The sequence below is a fragment of the Delphinus delphis genome, chromosome 9 (assembly GCF_949987515.2).
Source record: "Delphinus delphis chromosome 9, mDelDel1.2, whole genome shotgun sequence".
NCBI lineage: Eukaryota > Metazoa > Chordata > Mammalia > Artiodactyla > Delphinidae > Delphinus > Delphinus delphis.
Window position 1 is genome coordinate 22722967 of NC_082691.1, and position 25901 is coordinate 22748867.

Consider the following 25901-nt stretch of genomic DNA (forward strand, 5'->3'; position numbering starts at 1 on the left):
TCGATATAGTTCCAGGTTAATCAATTGAAAGTTTTTCATAGTCTCTTGATTTTTTCTGGTTTAGATAATGCAAAAGTCTATTAAATCTTTTCTACTGAATACAAACAGTGTTGGATGTCACAGGTCGAGGACCAAATTGGCTAATAACAATAGCTATTATTTATGTGCTACGAATGGTAAAACTGTATGCCAAGAACTCTGCCAAGCACTTCAGAGATTTAATCTCTTTAATCCTTGAAAGAACCTGATGGAGAATATACTGTCCCATTTTATAGAAGTGATCATGGCTTAGAGAAGCCAAGTCTCACATTTGCAAAGTGGCAGAGCTGCCTTATCTCTAGTGTGTTTGGGGTTACTTTTAGGATTGTCTTCTAACTACATGGATGTTTCGTTATATAACTTTATGAAATTCCATGATTCATTTCATCTATTTACTTGGCACTTCTTAAGACACAGAGTACAGTTAATCATTTGAAATTCTGTTTACCCTCACTTCACTTTTTTTTTTTTTTTTGCGGTACGCAGGCCTCTCACTGTTGTGGCCTCTCCCGTTGCGGAGCACAGGCTCCAGACGCGCAGGCTCAGCGGCCATGGCTCACGGGCCCAGCTGCTCCGCAGCATGTGGGATCTTCCCGGACCGGGGCACGAACCCATGTCCCCTACATCGGCAGGCGGACTCTCAACCACTGCGCCACCAGGGAAGCCCTCACTTCACATTTTTGACTACCTGAATTGAATAGATATTTTGGCATAATGGAAACATACATGATATTTTATCGTGATGTAAGCCTTGTTTTTACTCACAAATCACCCAGTGACAGAATTACCTATATTTAAGTAGGCTCGTCAGCTTACCTAAGTGTTAAAGGGAGCAAATAAAAACAAAGACAAAATGATAAGCTACCAAAGAAGATCACTGGGGATGCAACTTTGAGGTCATAAACATCTAATAAGTCCAAGAAAGAAAAAAATAAAAATTATTTTAAGGTATTTTATAAGATGCTTACGCTTTGAAAGTTTGGTTTGCATGAATTCTAGAAGGCAGAAGAACTACTAGGAAGAGGATTGTGGATCCCATTTAACTGAAATCAGGGTGGATAATTTTAATGGACCCAAATATGGAAGGCCAATTAGCTCATTAGCTGACTGTAAAGGAATCAGTTTCCTTAGAATGTCTAGAACATTTGAAACAGCTATGTAGTATCTTTTTTTTTTTTTTTGGTATGCTCTATTTCCAATATTCATTACACAGACACGCTAACTTTTCTACATAAACAATAATCAATGATGTGACTGTTACCCATTCCATTATGAATTCTACTCATGAAACTGGCACAGAGACAGCATAATGTCACACTTCACATCCCTAATTACTGGCCTATGGAAGCAAGAGATCTAAGGATTTAGCCAATGAATAATATAAAAATATAGTCATCAGATCATAAATATTTATTACTACATCAAAAGTTTGCTAGCCAATTTTTCAATAATTCCTTCAGCATAAAATACTTGAGTCAGTATATTGGAAAAAAATTAATTAAAATTTAGACTTAGCTCTGAAAGGGTAGGAAATTGAAACTATATCAAATATTTTATACCATGAAATGTTTTTATCTAATTTTTGTCTTAGTTCCATTTCTCTTTCCCTATAGGTTTGATTGCAGGTTCTTAAATTTATTCACCTACTAAACATGCAATTATCATTTTAAATATGACAAGGCATCTACCTGTTTTGTGAAGAAAGGATTAGAGCTAAGAGGCAGAGTTTTGTGTTTTTTGCAAAGACAAAGGGAATACTGAAATAAACTTCAGCATCTATTTCACTTAATTTAAATATTTTTCTTTGTTCAGCCAAATTTTTCTCATGAACTTTTCTTTTTTTAAATCAGAAAAAACACACTAATACTTATTAATCTTGATAGTAACTTTACTGTGATTGACTGAATCAATACATGCAAAAGATAACTATAATTATGACCTATCTTGTATAGCCTATGTATACAAAATATACAATAATGTCTTTATTTTCAATATTGAGAAACATGTTAACCTCGTAATATGTGAAAATGATCATGTTATTGGTGTGGGTAAAGATTTACTGTAGGAGAGAAGATAAATATTGATTTATTCTTGGTAAATTCTAGTGAAAGGGGGAGGGGCACATGCAGACACAGAGGTAAGGGGCTAGAGATACTAAGTTTGGAGTAATTACTATAGAGGCCTAGGTCCTAAGCTTTCACTCTCAGATTCTTTTCTTATTTCTCTATGGATTTTCTAGTTAAAATGAGTTTTCAACCTCAAGTTTTTATTAAGGAGTAATTAATTAGTTCTATTTTCACGAATTTAACTACTTAGAGTTTTTAATCAGCATGAATCAACCAGTGTAACCCCCATTAGGTTGATGTATTTTGACGCACCATACAATAATTCTGTTGTTTTAATATCCATTTAATAGATATTTATGGGGTCCCTATCATGTGCTCTGGAAAGGCCTCAGAAGATCCAAAGATGAGTAAGACATAGTCCCTAACCTTAAAATATTATGAACTATATCTCAAACTAGCAAAGAAAACTAGCATATATTTACCATGGATAAGTACATGATTCCTTCTCAGTATTTCAGTGAAATATTAAAAATAACCGGTGCTCTTAAAAACACAATGCAAAACAACATTAAAAAACAGAAAATGTTTACCCCTTTTCTTTGGAGTAATGCAGAAGATAGCTATCCTTATTTCTCATTTACCTAGTTGGCACCCAGTACAGTAATGGCACAGAGTAAGAGCTCAAGAATATTTGTTGAATGCAAAAATTAGTAGCCAGGCAACATTTTAAGAAAGCATGAGCTAGCCAAAGAAGAGCTGTCCAAAGGTGCAAAACGTTTTGGGAAATGGGTGTTAGCTAGGGAGGGGTACTCCCAGGGAACAGAAGCCAGTGAAGGAGAGAAGGAGAGTGGGAAGTGGCCATTGATTTCACCAAGTGGGCGAACCCTAAAGACATTTCCAAGTTTTGTTTCAGTAGGCTACTGAGGGTAGAAATAATAGTATAGGAAATTGGAGAGAGAGGGAGTGCTGGGAAAATGGATGCAGTGGTTGCCTACCTACTACTAAGAAGTCTGGTAGGGAAAGGCAGGAAATACATAGAAAAGTAACTAAAAGGAGAAAGCATCTGGCAGAGAAAAGAGGAGGAAAAAGTGGGAAAGAGAAACTTAAGATATTAGATAAGGATCAGAGGATGTGAATTTGAAAGTTTAGGTAGAATGTTAGCTTCAGAGTGAAGAAAGAATATCCTCTTTTTTTCTGTCTCTAGAGGGGGAAAAAAGTAGAGTGCAAGCAATAATAAAATTTTACCTTCACCTTCATTTATGAGGAAACTTGATTCATTATCGCAGCAAAGTAGGGTGAGAGATGGTTATCTTGGGGAGCAGGGCAGTGATGGGAAATTATAGTCTCCCCCCCCGAAAATCTTGCGTTTAAAGATTTCTCAGGGGCTTCCCCGGTGGCGCAATGGTTGAGAATCCGCCTGCCGATGCAGGGGACACGGGTTCGTGCCCCGGTCCGGGAAGATCCCACATACCGCGGAGCGGCTGGGCCCGTGAGCCATGGCCGCTGAGCCTGCGCGTCCGGAGACTGTGCTCCGCAACGGGAGAGGCCACAACAGTGAGAGGCCCGCGTACCGCAAAAAAAAAAAAAAAAAAAAAAAAAAAAAGATTTCTCAGTTTTCCATGCTGTCATCACACAGAATGCCATTAATTAGCTGGTGGTTTCATGGCACTGCTGTTCCTCAAGGCCAGGTTTGGGACTAGCAGAGAAACGATGTCTAGTGCACTGAGGTTGTCTGCCCCACTAATTCAGACAAGCAAAGCTTGTCATTCAAATATTGTGTCATTCAATAATTGTCCAAACTCCTCATCTTGGGTTTTGTATATCTGGATCTACATGATTTTTATAAACTCTCTTAAGGAATACAAACTAAAGAAGAGATTACTACTCAAACAGATGTGGAAGATTTTTTTCTTTTCATAAGGAGACTATGATAGCTTTGTTTCAACTTGGCTAGGCTATCGTACTCAGTTATTCAGTTAAACACTAATCTTGGCATTGATTTTGTAGATGTGGTTAACATCTATAATCAGCTGACTTTAAGGAGACAATCCTTGATAATTTGGGTGGACATCATCCAATCAACTGAAAAGCTTTATGAGCAAAACTGAGGTTTCCCTGAGGGAAAAAACATTCTGTCTCAAGACTGAAGAATCAGCTCCTGTCCCAGAGTCTGAAGCCTGCCCGACTGCCCTAAGGATTTCCAATTTGTGAGGCACCAAGATTTTCATAAGCGAATTCCTACCAGTTCCGTCTCTCTGGAGAACACTGATATAGAGATCAAAGCTCAAACTTAACTGAAAAGAGTAGTTCTGATCTCCTATTTCTGACACTACACAGTGCTATCTATTTAAATTCATTTATTAAACTTATTGAAGGAAAATGAAGATTAGAGTGGTGGTCAGTGACTGGGGCAGGGAATATGTGACAGGGGAGGTGGTTTCACACAAATTTTCCCTCCTTTACTTATTTAATGCAGCATAAATCTTGCATAAAATCACATTCTTTGATTTTAATCACAATTCATTAGTCCTGGGGTTATATCTCCTATTGACTCACATTGTGGCATCAGATCTCTCAGTTAAACACACAGAGATACAGCTTAAGTCTGAATAATTTCGATTAGATATAGTCTAAAAACATTTCCCCAGGGGCTGTTTTAAGCCACCCCGAGTAGACAAACTAGTATGCCTAAGTCTACTGCTCTGTAGGCAAGTGACACACCATGCTGTATACTGTGTGTGTGTATTTGTATTTAAATTCTTCTCTTGTTCTCTGTTTTAGATACAATCTTAGTTTACTCATCTGTTAAATGTTAAACATGTATTGCACTGTGGCATTGAGACATTTATTTAATGCTGGGTTAAGAACCTGGTTATTTTTAGGTGAAAGGTAAAAAATAATTATTCTTCAGTTTTAGCATTCAGAAAAGGGTATATTTTTCATCAATTTCCTCTATTTATGTTCACTTTAACTGAGGTCTTTGGGGTTACTCTGCTGGAACAGATTTATTGTTTTTAGGCCAATTACAGATACTACAAATTATAGCAATAACCACTTTGGAATAGTCACATATTCTATAGAAGACTCTGAGACATGATTTAATTGGTTATCTGAGTACAACTCAAGCTAGTTCATGATTCTACAGAAGAATTTCATAGCTGTTCGCTCCCATGCAATCTGGAGGGTATTGCTTTCATGAATTTTAAAATATCCTTTCAGAGAAGCACAAAATTTAGTCATTTATTATAGACATTAAATGCTAATGAGAACATTTAAAAACAGTGGTCAGGCCACTCAGCCACCAAGCACTTCATAATTTATAGGTATATTTTATTTCTTCAGGTTATAAAGGATGTGTTTGACATATTATCGGACTGACCTTGCTTCTTGGCAAATGCTATCTGAAAGTCTCTAGAACTAATTACACTGCCAGCCATTCTTTTCAAGGACAGCTTGTTATTATTCTCTTGGAAACAATTAACAGACTGTCGTACAGAATAACATGTACTTTGTCCTGAAATTCTTTATTGAAAAAGGCCCAGAAAACAAAGTGGTTTCAGACTTTGACTCTCGAGACTCTTAATTTCGGATAACTTTTTCTCTGTACTTAAATTTTAGAATCTTCAAATATTATGAAAACACATTGGCTAGAAAAATTATTTTAAAAGAAAATCCAGAGCATATCTTACGGTAAAGCTGGGATTCAGCCTAACCTGCTACATTATTTCCACTAATATGTACTTTGCCAGGCAATGGGATTTGATGCTCAGTTTGACATGAGCATCAAATCATAAAAGATACATTTTTGTTTAATATCTGGGACTTATTAAGGTTGAAAATCAAACAGAAGCATTATGGATTCGCCTTTTTTTGTTTTTTTTTTGAACACGGTTCAAAATTAGATCAACACGGATTTTCTAGCTAAATATCCTAATCCAGCTTTATCAAATCCTTTTGCACCGTTTTAGAATAAGATTTCATTTAGGTCACAAAATTCTGTTAAAGGAATTATTTAAAAATGAATTTATTTCCTACCTAATCAAGCACAGAGCTGAAGTAGGAATTATTATATATAATTATATAATAATTATATATCCACAGTCTCCCTTTTCTAAAGCTTATAGTCTAAGGCAGGGGTCAGCAAACTTTTTCTGGAAGTGGCCAGACAGTATCTTTTGTTTAATGGGCTATATGTCTCTGTAGCAACTACTCAGCTCTGCCACTCTAGCACAAAACTAGTTATAGACAACGTGGAAAGGAATGTGTTTGACTGTTCCAATAAAACTTTATTTACAAAAACAGGCAGTGGACCAAATTTGTCCATGTGTCATAGTTTGCCAACCTTTGTCGTAAAGGAAGGTCATGGCAAGATAAGTAGCATTGCTTCATTGGCCTCTGGAAAGAATTTGGCATAAAGACTCCAGGTGGTATCAGAACTAGGACAGGGTATATTAAAGTAAGAGAGTATCAACCACGAAATGAGTTTTACATTTCTAGGATACTGATTATATTCTAAAGTTTTTCAAATACTATCAATAGTACTATACACAATTCATAGTTTATATAATACTTTCCCACATGCCAGCTCTTATCGGGAAGATGACTGTGTCTATTGTATAGAAAAGATGAAGTGATTGTTGCTCAAACAATTAAGCCTGTTGTTTAAGCAATTAAGCCTGTACCAGACCCACATCTTCTGATTCCAAGTATTCCAGGTTTAAACTCTTGAAAGAACTCACAGTGCGAATTCTTTAAGAAATGAGAATGAATGGAAGAAATCTTGGAACATGAAAGCCAGGCAGGTGGCCCATTTTTAAAAAGGAGAAAATGTTTCTAGAAACTGCAAACAGGTAAATAACATTTGTTACCCTTTTAGAACCGCGTTAGAAAAGTTATTCATGAGCACTTTGAAAAGAAATGAATAATTACTAGAAGCCAACATGGGATGACTAAAAATTAATCAATCTTAGTTAACGTTATTTCCTCTATGCTATAAGGTTATTAGAACAGTTCCATAGACATAGAGCATTTTGAGTTTAGCAAGACATTTAACAAAAAACTCTTGATGGAGGTAAGTTAGAGAAGTATGACCTGGAAAATACCTCTGATAATTTATAGTTTTTCCTTAAACTACTTTACTGAGGTATGATTGACATACAAAGAGCTTTACATATTTAATGTATACAACTTGATGAGTTTGGAGATGTGTACACCTGTGAACCCATCACCTCCATCATCACTATGCCATAATCCAAATCCATCATCTCCAGAAGTTTCCTCTTTATTTACTATTCTTATGTACAGAAAATTATTTATTATTATTTTGTGATAGGGACATTTACCATAAGTTCTATTCTTTTAGTAAATTTTAAAGGATTCAACATAGCATTGTTACCTATAGGCTCTATGCTCTACAGTAGATCTCTAGGATTTATTGATCTTGTATAACTGAAACTTCGTATGCTCTAATACCTCCCCTTTTCACCCTCCCCCCAGTTCCTGGCAACCACCATTTATAGGTTTTTGAATAGCAGAACCCACATAAATTCATAAATGGATTAATGTCACCATGCCATTGGACTCTATGAGTAATTGCATTTAATGTATGTGTATGTATATACAGAATTTAAAAAAATACCAATAGATCATATGAATAACAAGAAAGTATGCCCATTAGATATATAAATTATAAATCTGGGAGAAATGAATCAGGATTCAAAAGGATCTTAGACTGAAAATAGACTGAAACCAGCAGATGAAATTTAATAGGTGCTAAGAGTTGAGTTTAGATTTTAGAAAATGAAAATGAAATACGAAAAAATGACACCTGTTGACTCCCTGAAGGATGTCAGGTATAGGTTACCAGGAAGGAGACTTTGATTCAAGTTAAGGAAGACCCTTTAATAGTTATGGCTCTGCCATAATGGGGCGAACCATCTCACTTAGGGAGCGGTGGGAAGACAATGGGTTTCAGAGCTTTAGAGCAGTGCTTCCCAACTTTAATGTGCCTATAAATCACCTGTTAAAAACTGTTAAAAAGCAACTCTTGATCCAGTCGGTCTGGGGTGGGACTTGAGATTCTCTATTTCTAACAAGCTCCAGAGATGCCATTATTGTGGTCCATGACTGTCCACAGTGTAGCAAGGCTTTAAGGAATGGAATTAAGAGTCCTACATAACTGGTTCCACCACTTAACTGCTGGGTGTCCTTGGAACTTATTTAATGTCTCAATCGAATCTAACCTGTTTAAATGGAGATAATAATACCTACATCTCATAGGACTCTGAGGAGGATTAAACAACATTTTATACGTTGGCACCTAGTGAGCATTAAATAAATACACATTTCCTTTCGCCCTTCACTTCCTCATCGTCAGATATATTTGAACTCAGGTAGGATGATCCTCTTAGGAAATCTGAAACAGATTCCTGCATTTTGCACGTCTCTTATAGACAATATGTTATAAACTGGAAAAGCTGAAGTTCAGTGGTTCTTTCCTATTCTTTCCTGGATTTAAAGTAGATGTATACATATTTGGTGTCTACCATTAACCACCACCTCCCTCAGTACCCACAAATTTGTTTTTGTGAAGGGGGTATTTGTGGGTGGGTCATACAGCAATGAGCCTTGGGTTTAACTAAAGGAGGAATTTTCTTCTCCCCAAAGGAGATAGCTGCTCAAAATCACCATCTACTACCTACTCCTGCAGCATCATGGAGCTCTTCCAAATCTCCCACACTATCCTGGGCATTACTACACTTTGCCCTACCCTAGAGAGCACTCTGCTTCCAGCTGAAATTGTCAGCTCTCCCAGAAGCAACTCTGAAGCCTGCAAACTCACCATTTTTCAGCTGGTGTTTAAGGACTGCTGTTGGGTTTGATGACTCCTTCATGTGCCCTATGTGAAGTGAGTCTTAGGCTTTTCAGTTTTCAATCTCCTTATTGATAGTAGTTAAGCACTGTCTCTTTCAGTTAATGACAGCTCCTGCCCTTGGAACCAATAGAGCAAGAATTTCTTCTGCACTGTGTCTGTATTCACTTAAACTATAACTGTAGCATCGATGGGAGGGAACACTCTGGACACAGGTACGGGCGCACACACGAGCCAGTGCATGTGCGCAAACACACACACACACACACACACACACACACACAGAGAGACACAGACACTATGACTTTCTCCCCACTCAGAGGGATCTGCACAAGGGACCATGGGTCAGGCTCCTTTCTGCTGGCTCATGCTTATCAGTTTAGGTTCATTGGTTCCTACCTGGCTTCTCTCTTCTTCAGGTCCTAGCTGCAGCTAAGATGCCCTGAGGGTCATTTAATTTAGGATATAATTCACTGGCTGCTGCAGTTTTAAGCCTGATATTCAGCCTGGACTCTCTTGCCAACTAAATGTACTTTTGAAGAGCCAATTTCTAGTTCTCTTTTGACATTTTAAAACTGAAAAATAGCCAATTCTATTTTAAAATAATTAGAGAACTGTGCAGTTTTATTCTTAAGCTGCTATCCAATCTAGGCTGCTCTATCCATGGGAACTTTTGACAAATACACCTTTCTTCCTGTGTCCCCTTCTCTCTGCTCCCCTCCGTCCCTGATTGGGCCAAGCAAAGTGCAGCTCATCTTCTGAGAATCCTTCGTTTTCTGTCTGGAGAAGCCGGTCATGCTTATTTGGCCAGAAGTCAATAAAATGTGTTTATCAGTATCTGGCTGATCTTCTGAAGCAGTAATATTCTCTTCATGTATTCTTTCCCCAGTTGATTCAAACATGATTTTTCAGGCAAAAGGGAATAAAAAGTTCCCTGAGCTATGGAGCAGATCACTCGCTCAGTACATGAGTTCTACTTTCACTCCAATTGTGGTCTGGTTATCACTGGAGAAATCTGGCAGCTCATCATGAAAATGGGAGCAGAATCAACCACTGGTGTGTCCATTAATTAAGGGACCTACCTCCCCCGCAAAACCGTTACTGCTTAAGCTAATGGCCAGGAAATTCTCTGGGCAAAATCATGTTCTGAATTACGCTCCAAAAATAAGTGTAGAAAATACACACTAAGATTAAAATGATTTACAATTTTACAAAGCACACTTTACAGTTTAAATTCTGATAGATATGGGCAGATGCCAGAGGATAAACATGTTTTGCCCAACTGGCTGTGGACCCTCTAAATGGCTTAATAGCCTGCAAGTAACTCTGATAATTTCCAAAATAGCTTTTATGAGCCAGGGCAAAATAAACTCACTGAAACCACTATTTCAGTACATGAAACTACACAGAGATGTTTAGTGAAACTTGCACTCCAATAAGTACCGAAACTTTATAAATTAGAAACTGTTAGCCACGGGGCAGACAGACTGGATGAGGTATCGAAAGAAATCCAGGTCTATTCTTAGAACTCCTTTGTATTCCTAGCTTTTTGGTCAAGAAGTTACAAAGCTTTAGTGAATTACTTTGCCTCTCTGAGTCTCCATTTCCATAAGTGAAGAGCACAACTTTTGAATGCATACCATCTGCCAGTCATTTTGCTGGCACTGGGGATAATACAAATAGATGATGCTTATTTTATTCACGTTATGTGCCCAGCTATGTGCCAGGCTTTGTGAAGAATCTTTAATATAAATTATCTGATTTCATCCTCACAGAAACCCTATGGAGAGGATACTGTCACTGTTACTGGAAATAATACTGTTATGTGCTTGTTTGGGAGATGGGGAAACCGAAGCATGGAGAGGTGAGTGCCTTGCCCATGGTCACCACAGCCTGTACTTCTAACCGTTATGTTTAAGTGACTTCCTGTCTTCTAAGCCGAACACTGCCTCCTAAACTTTAATGTGCTTACAAATCACTTGGAGAGCTTGTTAAAATGCAGTGTCTTTTTTTGTTCTTTTCTTTTGTACATGGACAAGAATGTTTATAACAGCTATATTCATAATATACAGATTGAGGCACAGTCATGTGATGGAATATTATTCAGAAATATGAAATGATAAATTACTGATATGTACAACAATATAGATACATTTATATATTTAGATTCCATTGACGGGAAGTTCCAGACCAGGCAAATCTAATCTATGGTGATCAAAGAGCACGATTTGCCTATGTGGGATGCAGATTGCTTATACGGGGACACGAGAACACTGGGAGGAGGAAAATATTTAATATCTTGACTTTGGTGGCCTCATATGGGTATATTTCTTTAAACAGATCAAATTGTACATTCTAGTTACGTGCATTTCACTCTATATAAATTTTATCTCAATTTAAAAGTAAGTGGGGAACATGGTGCTTTTTTTTTTTTTTTGTGGGACGCGGGCCTCTCACTGTTGTGGCCTCTCCCGTTGCGGAGCACAGGCTCCGGACGCGCTGGCTCAGCGGCCATGGCTCACGGGCCCAGCCGCTCCGCGGCATGTGGGATCTTCCCGGACCGGGGCACGAACCCGTGTCCCCTGCATCGGCAGGCGGACTCCCAACCACTGCGCCACCAGGGAAGCCCCAATGGTGCATTTTTTTAAAGACAAAAATATCTCCTTTTAAAATTTAAATTGTATTATTACTATCAGCCAAAACTATATCGAACCTTAAATAAGCTTTTTTCTTTTATGCCACACTGCCAAATCAAATGTATGTTGTTTTTGTTGTTAAAATATGCTCCATCTCCAGAGTAGCCTTACTTTAGTAAAATGCTGACCTTAAATTTCAAGTACTTTTAAAAAATACCGGAAATTCTAAGCAGCCAAAAAAAAAAAAAAAGGTTACTATGTGGGAGAATATGTTAATTAGCTTGATTGTAGTAATCCATTCATATACATATAGTTATATATATGACTTGAATTGTTTATATATATATTACAGAACATCATATTGTACACCTTAAATATATACAGTACTATTTTAAATAATTTTTATAAGACTTAAGATAAAATGCAGTTTCTGATCAGGACATCTGATCAGTGAAGTCCAAGATTCTGCATTTCTGACAAACTCTCAGGTTCATGGGTCATAGTCTGAGTAGCAGGGTTCCAGTTCTGCAGTCCACTCCCTAGCTTGCAGATTAGAAATACTTGGACAGCTGTTAAAAATTTCTAAGTCCAGGTCACAACTCATGACAATTAAATCAGAATTTCTAGGGCTGGAACTCAAGCATGGATCCATTTTTTTTAAAAGACCCCTAAGTAATTCCAATACACTGTTGCTCTCAAAATCAATTTAGTAGTCAACATGAATGTTAAAAATAATGGAATATAGTGCACTGCATTAGTAAACTAAGTACTCTGAAACTTTTTATATCAGTTTTTGTGTGTGTGTATATGTACGTCTGCATATGTGTGTGACTGTGTACTGAGTTCTTGGTGTAACATGTATTGCTTATTGTGGTCAAGGTAAAAAAGAAAAATGAAAGCCACTCTGTATACTAAAAGGAATACAATTTTTTTTTCTCTCCCTCTTTCTTCCTCCCTCTCATATTTTAAAAGGATTTAAGGGAGATTTGAAATATCCATGCTTCATTAAGATAGTATCCTTGTCCACAAGAAGTTTAACAGCTACTAGGGAGCCAGCTATTTTACAATACAAAAGGGTAGGTGTTATATAGAATATATGATGAGATATCTTGGGAGTATATAAGGAAGGTCGCAAATTACTATCTCAAGAATTCAGGGAAGGTGTCATAGTAGAACTGACATGTTGCTTGTGTCATTAATGAGAAAGAATCTGGCAGAGGGAAAGGAATTCCGAGGCGAGGCATTCTTTCTACCTGGTGCAAAGTCAAGGCGTGGTCTGGGTTTCACTTGCAGGATTAGTGTAAATCAGGAGATGATGACTATTATGAAAATCTGTGTTGAGGTGAAGCATCCTGGGAGTTCTAGGGGAAGTATTTATAGGAAAGCTATATGCTGGAATGGCCAAGAGGAAGGTGAGAAGCCAGAGCTCAGAGATGGAGAAGAACCAAGAATTGGTTCTAAAGGAGCAAGAAGATGAAGAGGGAACTAGAATAAGAATCATGGGGTCAGGAAGAAATGCAATCAGGAATTGGTGATGAAGAAAAGTATGAAATTGTTGACATAACTGGTTTAGAATAAGTAGCAGGGAGACTACCCTGGCGGTGCAGTGGTTAAGAATCCACCTGCCGACGCAGGGGACGTGGGTTCGAGCCCTGGTCTGGGAAGATCCCACATGCCACGGAGCCGCTAAGCCCCTGCACCACAACTACTGAAGCCCAGGCACCTACAGTCCGTGCTCCGCAACAAGAGAAGCCACCGCAATGAAGAGAAGCCTCTGCTCGCCGCAACTAGAGAAAGCCCACGTACAGCAACGAAGACCCAACACAGCCAAAAATAAATACATGAATTTCATAAAAGTGAAAGAAATAAAAATTTTATAAAAATGAAAGGAGCAAGCACAATTCATGAACATCGGAGCTCATGTGGGTTTTATACCCAAGTAGACAGGTTTCGTGAAAGGGAAGCTGAGAGAGTTCAATGTAGGTGGAATGAAATTACTGCCATATAAGGCTGCAACGGTACACTGGGACTTTAGAGTGCAAGATACTGTATTCCAAGCTAAGGAATTGTTTTGTCTGTTTTATAAATCCTGAGAGATCTATATGAGGGAAGTGGCATGATCAGCTTTTTTTTAAAGATAAGTCTGCAAGTAAAGTTAGGGTGTGACTGCAGCTTAGAATTGCTAGTGCATTGACTGAGGTAACAGACAATGAGGTCCTGAACCAAGCTAAGAAAGGAGCAGTTTTCTGAAGAGGAATTGTCAAAGCTTATTGAATATGGAGTTAAGACAGAAGGAGAAGTTTTGGGAACCAATGTTTAGGTTCTAGTTTGAGAAATGGGGTCCACAATCATGCTATTAGGCTAGACTGAGAATTCAGGAAGCAGAGAAGTTGTGGAGAGGGGCAGGATGAATGTACGGTGTTTGCAAGGTGGAGTGTCTAGTCAGCACCTAGTAGAAATATTGGGTCTAATGGAGGAGAAGCATATCAAGTAGACCAAGGAAGGATGAAGGGGCTGGAACAGACAATCTCTAAGACTTGAGGTCAAGCCTACCGTATTTTACAGGCAGCATGACAGGGCGTGGTTAAAACAGCAATGAGAAGTTTTAGCTTTCAAAAATTTGTATTTCTAAGTCATAAAGGGAACCTGCATAAATGACTAGTAACAAATTAAAGTAGTTCTCAAAAGTTACCTGAATGAACTTTCACCAATATATTTCCTAAGCCTATAAGGCAGGATTGTAATGTAGACTACAGCTATATAGTTTCTTCCTATTAATCATACAGGTTAGAATAGTAATTTTGGTTTCACAGCAATCATTTAAAAGTGTTATTTTATTTTTTACAGAGAATGTTGTGTGTGTGTGTGTGTGTGTGTGTGCATGCGTGACTGTTATGTTTTGTTATATAACATAGAAGCTAATCTATCTTAAGTAGAGTGACTACTAATTGACACTTTTGATAGATTCAGCATCAAAAAAGCATCAGTAATCTACAGTATTTTCACAGTTTGCAGATTTGAGGTGAGTTGTATAAAACATCTTGCTATCAGGATGTGCTCTAGACTTAACAAAGGTATCCAAATTATCATTTAGATACAAGAAAGAGAAGAAACTACTATAAATACCATCTTCCTTTCCTTAAAATAAATGTGCAGAATAAATCCAAGTGGCTCAATTTTCAGTGGGGGTTTATTGTCCTAAATAAATGAAGCCACTAAATAAACAGAAGAGGAAACAGTGCCAGGACTGTAAATCCAACATTGCTTTGTTCATTTCATGAGATGGATAATTTCAGTGGGAATCCTTCTACCATGAGACAGGCAAATTCAGTACATAAATTTAACATTACAATGTAATAACAGGCTACACGAAAAATAATGTTTAAATAATAAAATCATGCCTTGCTCCAAATTTAATCCACTATTCATATTTTCCCATTAAACATCAATATAAACAGAATAATGTTAATTCAAAATTAATTATGTACTGTTTAAGTTCTTTGTGATAATACACGCATCTCTCTTTTTAATGCTTTCTCTTTTCCCAGGTTCCATGTTTTAATTCTCTGGCAATATTTGTCATTTTCTCTATGTTTTATTAGTGTGTTGTAAATATTTCAATTATGCATCATTCTTACCACACTGTACTTTAACACTTGTGTTTCCCTCACTAGACTGTGAGCTTCCAGGGGCGAAGATTCTGTGCAATTATTGCTTAATTAACCAATAGAACAAGCATAGTACCTTGGGGATAGAATTTTAAGAGAAAGAATTTTATTTTTAATATATTCTAAGAAAGGAGGGGGGCATCAAAATCGTCATCAAGGAAAAAATAGGAACATTGTCAGGTGTTCTCATCCTAGTTTCATTATTTAGCATGATTTGTACTTTGATTTCCATATGAGGGCCATAATCTTTTCAATGCCTAGGAACTCCAAAGTTGTTAATTCTGTACTGTGTTTCATATTCATTTTCATATCAGAGTCTAATACTATAAGGAACCAATAATGTTTGTTGGATGAATAAACTTCACATTTGGAAATACTTTTTGCCTAAGGCATAAGATCTTAGGACAAGTTTGGAAACACTTAGCAAATACAGTCTTTCTCTTTTTAACGTAGTGGGCACTGAAATCTTGCCACAATGCCATCAATCAGCTAACAAACCAGGCAGGCAGCCCACCAAACAACCAACCAACCAATCAACCAATTAACCAACTAACCAACCAACCACTATGTATTTATTGAGCCTCTATTATGTGCTCAGTACCATGCTAAGCATTAGAAGGAGTATAAGGCATGGTTCCTCTGATTAAGGAACTTACACTCTTTGGTTATATGGTAATCAAACTTAAAAGGTTGAATTGAATTTAATGAAGTTCTTTTGGTACTTTAATTACTGAGACCAATGAATGGATATTTTGTTCCAAATACTGCATTATAGTAAACAAGGCTCTGGGATAATATTTCTGCATGGGATATATGTATTTTCAACTATTCTAGCTCATTAGAATAGAATACACTATTATTTTTAAAGAAGGCAATCACCCATTTTATCTGTTGAATATCTTTTGTCAAAGATAAAATAATAACCCTCATGTTACTTTGCCTTTCTACCTATACCTCTCTATTCCCTCTCTATGACTTTTAGTTTTTGTACAATACTTTAATATTTATGTAAGTACAGTTGATCATGCTATTTAATAATGCAACAATTGCTCAGGGATGGTATCCATGCTGCTGGTTAGAGAAAGTATCAGAAAGATCATGTTGATAAATCTGATTTTGTTATTTCTTTTCCCAGCTGCTTCCACTTTTGATCTGTAAGTCCTTGTGTACTTTGACTATAATCATAAGATCGACTACACTATGTGAATACATCCCTATATGTGCCTCTATTTGTCTCTTAGGCCAATGTAGGGAAGAAAGCTATAAATTTGGTGTCAGTATTCACCCGTTGAAGGCAAGATAGCCTCTATCCAAGTTAAGAGAATCTCACATGACCACTGAAGGTGTGAGGTCTTATTCAACTTCTTTAGCATCATGTCACATGGTTGATCACTATCTCCCTCAAGAAATTCCTTCACTTGGTTTCCAGGACACCACATTCTCCTGGTTTTCAGTCTTACTGATTGTTCCTTCTAGTGTCCTCATCTGTATCCTTTTTCTGCGACTGTTTCTCTTCTCTGTTATGCTTATTTCATGGATGATCTCATCCAATCTCGTGTATTTCAACATCACCCATATGTCAATTACTCTCTCCCAAATCTATAACTCCAGGCACAATCCCTCCTAAAAACTTCAGGCTCAATTATTTACTCAATACCAGAAGGTCCCATAAGTCATCTCAAACTTAATATGGATAAAACTGCTTATCCCTGAGTCTTCAATTCTCAGTAATTGAAACCACCATCCAGGGCAAAAACTTCAGAGCCATCTTTGATCGCTCCTCCTTTCTCACTCTCAAGGTCCAAAAATCTATCCAGTCATGGGTACCTCCAAAGTATGTACTTAACCTACCCTCCTCTCACCACCACCACTGCTGCTACACTAGTCCCAGGAATCATGATCTCTTTTCTGGACTACTCTAGTAGTATCCTAACTGGTCTCTCTGCTTCTCCCTTTTCTGCTGACAGTCTCTTTTCAACACAGGAGCCAGAAGATCAGTGTTTAAAAAATATAAATCTTATTACTTTATTCTTCTGCTAAACGGTTATTCATCATGTTTAGAACAAAATCCAGGAGCTTTACTGTGGCCCACAAGGTCCTCCATGTCCAGCCTCTGCTCTCTCCCCAACCCCATAACCCTAACTTATGTCCCCCAGCTACACTGGCCTCCTTGCTCTTCCTCAACAGACCGAGCACAGTGCAAGCTGAGGCCCTTAGAGGTTTCTGTTCCTTCTGCCTGGTATGCCTTGCCTCATTTCATTGAGGTCTCTGTTGAAATGTCCTGACCTCAGCCCTTCCTTGAGTGTTCTATTCCCTAATTCTGCTTTATTTGTCTTCACAGCGCTTCTGACTGATATACTATTTTTTTGATTTATGATTTTTTAATTGGAATATAATTGCTTTACATTATATAATTATATAATGCTTTACAATGCTGTCTTAGTTTCTGCTGTAGAACAAAGTGAATCAGCTGTATGTATACATATAAGGATGCAGTTCTAAATGCCTGTTTCTTAATAATTTTACTCATGTATGACCACAGTTACATGCATATCAAATATACACAACTGCTTCTGCATTAAGAAATACAACTATTTAAAAATTAGTAGGTACACCCCAACACTTAGTGTTCAGACCATCTTTCTTTTTCAATTCTTCCCGCTCTCTTACCTTGAGAGGTGGTACTTTCCGCACCTGGAACCTGTCCCCTCTACTGAGAAAGGGCTGTGGGGAGACTGGAAATGGCTGCTGGCGCTGGCGATCCTCAGTGACACGTGGTCTCTTCTCCCAGCTTGTAGGGGCCTCTTCTTGGGTGACAGAAGGTTTCCTCTTGAGGTTTTCTGGGCTGTGATCAGCCAGAGCTGATGGAGGCTCTTTCACAGTGGTCTCCCGTAGACCTGCTTCTACTATGGGCTTCACTACTATTGTTTCTACCCCAGGGCTCTTGGGTTTGCTCAGGGATGTAACTAAAGCTTCTTGGCTTTCATTTCTGTTATAACTTGAAGTTGTAGTGAGATGATTCTCTTTCTCAGACTTCTGTTCAGCAGAGGCAACTGGCTTTTGCTCCAAGACAGCCTCATCCTTTGGGCACTTGATGGGAGGGACGCTGCTAAGCTCATCTGTACTGGGAGCTGAGGAAAGCAAGGGTGCTGGGGATTTGGACTTTGGCTGCATCTTGTCTTGGCTTTCATGCTCTTCTTTCCTGACTGGTGATGGCAGCTGTAGTACTTCTTCTTTAGACAGTAACTGGGGAATTACTGAGACTGTACTGACAGGAGAGGCCTCTGAAGGAAGCATGGCTTTTGGTTGCTCAGCTGGGGTTTTCTTTACTTTGGGATCGTTGGGTGAAGCTGTCAATTGCTTTGAATCTTCAAGGCTCAGGCCAGAACTCTGACCATAGTAGCTTGCAAAGAACTGTTCTTTCCAAGGCTCTACATTTTTCTCCTTCTCGATCTCTTGTCGAATTCTCACCTGCATCTCAGGTGTACACTCACCTTCTGAAAGTCTTTCCTTCCAGCCTTGGGCTGCTGAAGTGAAGAACTCATTACTAAGGGCTGAGCCATTTAACTTCATCAGACCATCTGGACCAACCTGTCGATCCACCTCTGGAAGCAGTAGAAGCAGTCGCTGTTGGCAATCTCCAGGAAGGACTGCAAAGGTGTGTTTGTGGATTAGTGCTCGTAGGTTTGTATTAACCAGAATGGAGTCTGGTGTCTCAACGTCAATTTCGGCACATTTAGTCCTCTTCCATTTGCCTTGTGTGAAGCCTGTCAGACCTCTGGAATGACTTCTTTCCCAGGCCTAGCAAAGGATTTTCCACTTTAACTGAAGGAGAAAAGCTAGAGTTGGAGTTCTGAGGGCTGCTTGACTGTCCGTCAGACTGCTTTCCTTCCCATATCGCAGGTTTGGCAGGTACAGAGTCACTGGCTGCTTTGACAGTCTTCAGAGAGCGGTGCTGGTTGGAGGAGATGGACGTGTTTGGCCTGCATTGCTGCTGCCGCTGTTTCTTCTGCTGTTGCTGTTTCAGAGCCTGCTTTAGTGCCTTCTTGCTGTGCTCCTGTGACAGAGAAATGACTTTACCTGCTGGAATGGTGGGTGATGGGGAGCCTGACTGAGGAGAGGATGGTTGTGACAGTCTAGACGATACTTCCCTTTTCCACCTGCTCTTTTTTCCCTCCTTGTTGCTGCCACCGTCACTGCTGCTGCTGCTGCTGTTCTCAGAACTCTGGGAATCTGACTGACCGTCACTGCTTTCTTCTGAACCTTCTGATAGCTCTTTCACCCCATCCGGCACACCTTCCTTCAAAGTATACACTCCCATTCTACCTGGAACCTTAGAGAAGATGCGCTCTTCACCTCGGGAGTTCGTGTGCAGCTTTGCATTCAGGCATGCAAGAGGGGAAGTTCCACTTCTTCATGCAGAATCAGTGGGAGCCCTGAGCTGTGTTCACTTGTCACTCACTGATAGGATTTTGATAATGAGTCTGATTTCTTTTAGTCCTTCTCTCTGGATAACTTGAAGAATTTCTTTATGACTCATGGGTGTATTGGGATGTTTTTCTAAGACCGTCTTGGCGGCCTCCGCCCAGGTCCTGCCCTTCTTCCTACGGCCCTTTTCCCTCATGTCGGGTCTTGAACTGACTGGGAGGCTCCCGTGTCCGGGCTGCGGCTGCCCTCCCTGCCTGCTCTGCCCTGCGCTGTTTTTCCCGCGGTGCCGGGAAAGATGGGAGAAAGGGGAAGTCAGGCCGGAGGAGCACCCCAGCAGAGGAAGCGGTGGGGTGGTGCGCGGGGGGCGGTCTATGGGGCGGCCGGTCCTCCTGCTGCTTTTACCACTGCTACCGCCGCTGCCATATTGGGTCCTTACTGTACAGGCAGCCGCTACGGTCATGTCTGATATGCTATTAAGGATGTATTTATTTCCTTATATTCTCGCTTTCTCACTAAAATATTCCATGAAGCAGGGACTTAATTTAATTTACTGGGGTATGCTTTATGCCTAGAATAGTGTTTTGCATACAAATATTTTTTCAGTCAATAAATTGAGATACACAGAATAGCATTTATCAAAGCAGGAAGCATTTCAGTCTTTTTTGTCTGTCTCTTTCTTCTCCCAAATTGAGTGACTTCTGGTGGTTTTGGAAATACTTGCTTAGACATCAGAGGGAAGTTGGTATTTGCAAATGAACACATGCCATTTGTAGAATGAACACCTACCTCCCCAAATGGGCCAATATAGGAGTTGCTGCTAAGCCGCCACAAACAGCCCAGTGAGCTTGGGAAGGGCTCACGTGGCACAGCACAGAGAGGCAGATTTAGGTAAGGAGTACACCAGTGCCGCGGAGGAGAGGAAGTAAGCTCTAGCAGTTATAGGCATGGAAGGCTAGGCAGCTTGGGCTACTTCCCTAATCTCTCTCAATCTTAGTTTTCTCATCCATTAAAGGAGGCTTGTGACAGATCTCCTATGCAGAAGAATTACAAATAACGTATGTGGCTGTGTAAGGTGGCAGAGCGTGACTCCATTTGGTAGTGTGCAGTGCCCAAAATGAGTTCTTTCGCAAGACTGCAGGATGAAAAGAAGGGGTAATAATACTTTTATGGCGGAGAAGTCTGACAAACAAGACATTAGCCAGGTGATAAAGATTCATGTCAACAAGTGATGTCACGCTGATAGTATCTGCTTTTGATATGATATGATAAGAATGGTGTTTTACTTCTGTGGTCTTTCTCAAGAAAATCCATAACCCCAGTAAAACCATGAGAAAAAGCTCAGACGAATCCCAACTGAGGAACATTCTACACAATACCTGACCCGTATTCCTCAAAACTGTCAAGATCCTCAAAAATAAGGAAAGTCTAAAAACTACCACAGCCAAGAGGAGCCTAAGGGGGCCTGGCACGATGACTAAAGGTGATGTGGCATCCTGGATACCACCCAGGGCATTCCTTTCCTGGGACAGGAGAAAACAAAACAAACGATGAGGTGAAAACTAAGGGAATGTGAATAAAGTATAGACTTTACTTAATAATACTGTATCACTATTGGCTTATACAACGTACCAAATGTGCCATACTAACAATAAGATGTTAACAGCAAGGAAAATTCAGTGTGGGGTATATGGGAACTATCTCCACAATTTTTCTGTAAATCTAAAACTGTGTCACAGTAATAATAATAATAAAAAGCTTATGAACAAAAAAGAGAAGGCTCACTGTGATGATTAAAGTAAAATAGTGTATGGTAAGTTCTAAACCCTTAATACATATCATAACTTCTAATTGGTTGCTCACTTAATGAAGTAGTTAAATTTATCACAGTAGCACCCATTATGAAACAATGTTATTCATAGTAGCAAAAAATGTTGCTATTTAGTAGGAACGGTATGGCTAAGTAAGATAAGAAATATCACATAATCATGAAAACTGTGGCTGTAAACATTGTAGGACAACATGGAAAATGCTCATGATACAACGTTTAGTTTTAAGTGGATACAAAATTACATACATAATACGATGATGGCAGTTACAAAATAACTGGAAAGAAGCACATGAAAATGCTAGCAGAGAATATGAAAGGCGGGCGTATTATAGGTGATTCCTCTAATTCTGTTTTCTTATTTTTCTATAACGTGGGTGTAGTATTTTAAACAGCAAAAATAAATTTAATACAATTCAAAGGTACATAAAAACAACAGTATTTAATCAAACAGGGTAGCAACTTTGCGCTTTAGTATATTCATCACATAGTGACAAATTTTTCTTTTACATCAGGGATCTTTATCAGAGTGGTCTTTGGACTTGGACGAGAAAAAAAATTCATCTTTATTTTCAGCTATTTCTAACAGAAATATAGCATTTCCTTCAATAATACATGTTTGCAACAAACAACAGTAGCATAGCAGACGCTATGACTCTGTTACCCATAAAAATCACAGATAGTTTCATATTTTATTTTATGCATTTAGAAATATTATTCCGAGAAGGATCTACAGGCTTCACTATACGTACTGCCAAAGACAATCAAGGATCAAAAAGTTTAGGGACTTCTGATTGAAAAAATGGCTGAACGTAACACCATAAATAATGTGAAATTTCATGTTGTACCTATCTATGAATTTTTATACGTGTAACGAGAGAGCTTAGGAGATGTCCTTTACAGTCTGTGGTGGCACAGGTAATTAATATGAAGCTTATTCATAGGTAGAAAATCAATACTGATCAAAAACATCAAAAATGGGGGAGGGGGAAGTTGATATGAATAAGCTATTTTCTATACTTTCCACATTTAAACCATAGTGGATACAGAGCTGTGATTTAGCATCAAGAGAAGAATTAATTCCCCAGGGAACATGGCAAAGATATTTTACATGGAAATGTCACAAACCTGGGAGTAACTGCCTTACAAACCTTCTATCTGTTCTGCTATGCATTTACAGGTTTTCTTCACTAAAAGCATATTATCTAAAGTCACTTGGAAAAGAATAACAAAATTTAACTTCCTGCTTTTTTTTTTTTTTGCGCGGGCCTCTCACTGTTGTGGCCTCTCCCGTTGCGGAGCACAGGCTCCGGACACACAGACTCAGCGGCCATGGCTCACGGGCCCAGCCGCTCCGCGGCACGTGGAATCTTCCCGGACCGGGGCACAAACCCATGTCCCCTGCATAGGCAGGCGGACTCTCAACGACTGCGTCACCAGGGAAGCCCAACTTCCTGCTTTTTGAATGGGTTTTTGCCTGATCTCAGTTGGGAAGTGTGCTTATCACAAATAACCAAAGATGATGATGATGATAACTAAAATTTATTGTGTCAGGCACTGGACTAATCACTTTATATGTATTAATTCTCATTAATTCTTGTAAGGTAGGAATTAGTCTCTTGGAAAGTTTGATAATATCATACAATGTTTCTGTCTATATTCACTATACTTGCATTAGATCTCAAGGATTTACTTACTAATCATTGCAAGTTCATACCCTTAAACAACACATCTGTTCTGAGTAGCTTAGTAAATAGAGGATCAGTCATTTTAAATGTGATGGTCCAGGGTTCAAGTCATTAAGGCATTAACTTCAGCTCTGTGTTGGTGGTACAGTGGTGAGCATAGCTGTCTTCCACTTTATATCCAGATGCTGAACATAGTAGTCTATGCAAAAGTTCTCATTTTTCTAGTAAATGCCTTCATCCCATTCTTAAAACAGAGGAAAAGTTTTCAGAGAGCAGTTTTTAATATACTTAATTTCATCCCCAAACATCTAGAGAACTTGATTTGGTCACCAAGTCTTTCAGTGTGATGAATATTTCATATTTTTATGTCTCAATCTGGTGGCCAGGTGACCTGAAAAATACTTCATACAGAACAGATGCTATTTGAGATCAAGCTGTAGTTGACTTTTAGTGTACTTTCTGCCCTCTCCATTCTGAGCTCCACAAAACCACACTGGTTGTCTTTACTGTAAACTAATGTAAACAGCTTCAGTTGGGTTCTCATTGCTGCTATCCATCCATCCATCCATCCATCCATCCATCCATCCATCCATCCATCCATCTCAGGCACTGTCCAATGTGCTGAGGTCACAAGCATGAAAGATAAAATCCCTCTCTTTAAGGAACTCAGTGGGACACAGACAAATAAGCAGGCAATCCTAAGTGTGTGGAGTTGGCGATGAGAAAGGAAAAACCCTGACTCAGACCAAGGAGACTGGGAGGAGAAGACTTTCTGGCGGAAGTAATGGTTTTTGTTGTTGTTGTTGTTGTTGTTTTGTGGTACGCAGGCCTCTCACTGTTGTGGCCTCTCCCATTGCGGAGCACAGGCTCCGGACGCGCAGGCTCAGCGGCCATGGCTCACACGCCCAGCCGCTCCGCGGCATGTGGGATCCTCCCCTACCGGGGCACGAACCCATGTCCCCTGCATCGGCAGGCGGACTCTCAACCACTGCGCAACCAGGGAAGCCCGGAAGTAATGTTTGAACTGACTTTTGAGGATAAATAGGGCTTGACTTTGGCAAAGAGCACCCTCCTCCTCCTACGTCACCTGGATAGTGTTAAAGCACCAGAAACTCACCGTGTTCAAAATAATAGCTATCATCATCCCTCTTCATGACCCCTCTCCACCTCCCCATATTTATAGTCCCTTCAAATGAAGGAACTGGGGCTGTCTTTAACAACCTCATCCTCCAAATTCAATCATCTGTAAAGCACTGTGCAGTCAGCATTCTCTCTCATATTACTCTTAGCCTTTCAGTCACTTTTCAAGCCCATCTTAGATTTGTAATCTTAACTCCTGCAATTTTCCAGCTGATGTGGAATTGCTTGGTAAATGGTAAAACATCATGCAAATGTTAGTGGCTTTTAGTCTAAATCACACTAATCCTCTTGATGATCTGATCTTCTTCCATGGTTTTAAATACCACCTATACACTGATAAATTCAAATTTATATTTCTAGCTGTGACCTTTCTCTTGAGATTCAGACTAAAAATCCCACTCTCCACTCAATATATCTCCACTTGGAAATTTAAAAGGCATTTCAAATGTATGAGCTTCAAAACTAACTCTCCATTTCTAACACTCCTCCCTTTGCCCAACTTGCTCCTTTCATAGTCTGCCCCATCTCAGTTGATGACAACTCCTTGAATTCCTCCTTGGTCTCTTTTTACCACATCCATCTATTCCATTAGCAAATCCTGTTAACTCTACTTTCAAAAGCCATCCGGAATGTACATCTCCACTGCTCTCACACCAGTCTAAACTACTTGGTGCTGCCTTCCTACTTTGTACTTCCTACTTCCTACTGTCTATCTCTTCCTGCTTTGCTATTGTCTATTCTCCACACTGGAGCCTGGTGATGTTTTATAGAAGTCAGTCAAATTGTGTCACCACTCTGCTAAAAACAAAACCAAACCCTCTGTAGCTTCCCTTTTCATTCAGAATAAAATCCAGATCCTTAGCGGGACTCATGCTATCTTTTTGACATATTCTATCACTCTCCTCTTTAGCTTCTTCTGCTCCAGCCAGGATGCTCCTGCCTTTGCCCCTGCTGTTCCCTCTGCTTGGGAAACTCTTTTCTCAGACAGTTACGTGAGTTGCTCCTTCCTTTTATTCAGGTTTTTATTCAGATGCCACTTCCTTAGAGAGGTCTTCCCCAGCCTCCCCATAAAAGAGCAGCACATCATTCACTTAACCACCTTAACCCTAATTTATTTTTCATTATATTTTTTCATACTGCAAATATCTTTTGAATGTGCTAGGTACTGTCCTAGGTGCTGAGAGTATAACACTAAACAAAATAGGCAAAAATCCCTTTCTTTCATGGAGCTTACTTTCCAGTGTGGAGAGAGTCAATAAACAAATTAAACAGCATGCCAGATGAAAATAGGTTGTATGGTGAAAATCAAAGCAGGGAAGCGAGATAGGATGTGTTGGGGCAGAGTGGTGGTTACTGCTTAATAAGAAAGTCTTCGCTGAGAGAGGGCTATTTGAATAGAGGTCTGAAGGAGGTGAGGGAAGATAGCCTGTGAATGTGTTGAAAATGAGTGTTCTGGATATAGAGAATGGCAAATGCAAAGCCCTGAAGCAAGATCTTGCTTGATGAGTTCCAGGAGAACATCAGTAAGGAGAACAAGGTA

The 25901-nt window shown here is 39.2% G+C and overlaps 2 protein-coding genes across 3 annotated transcripts in view; both read right to left on the minus strand.

The window, feature by feature from the left end:
- MAGI2 (membrane associated guanylate kinase, WW and PDZ domain containing 2) overlaps window positions 1-25901 on the minus strand; it is a 1338731-nt gene that overhangs the window by 259992 nt on the left and 1052838 nt on the right. The gene's annotated exons all lie outside the window — the stretch shown is intronic.
- LOC132431341 (putative Polycomb group protein ASXL2) lies at window positions 17876-19967 on the minus strand. The gene is given in 3 exon segments (XM_069541045.1): window positions 17876-19027; window positions 19029-19692; window positions 19768-19967. Coding segments are annotated over 3 exon segments (1953 nt in total). The 5' UTR covers window positions 19905-19967.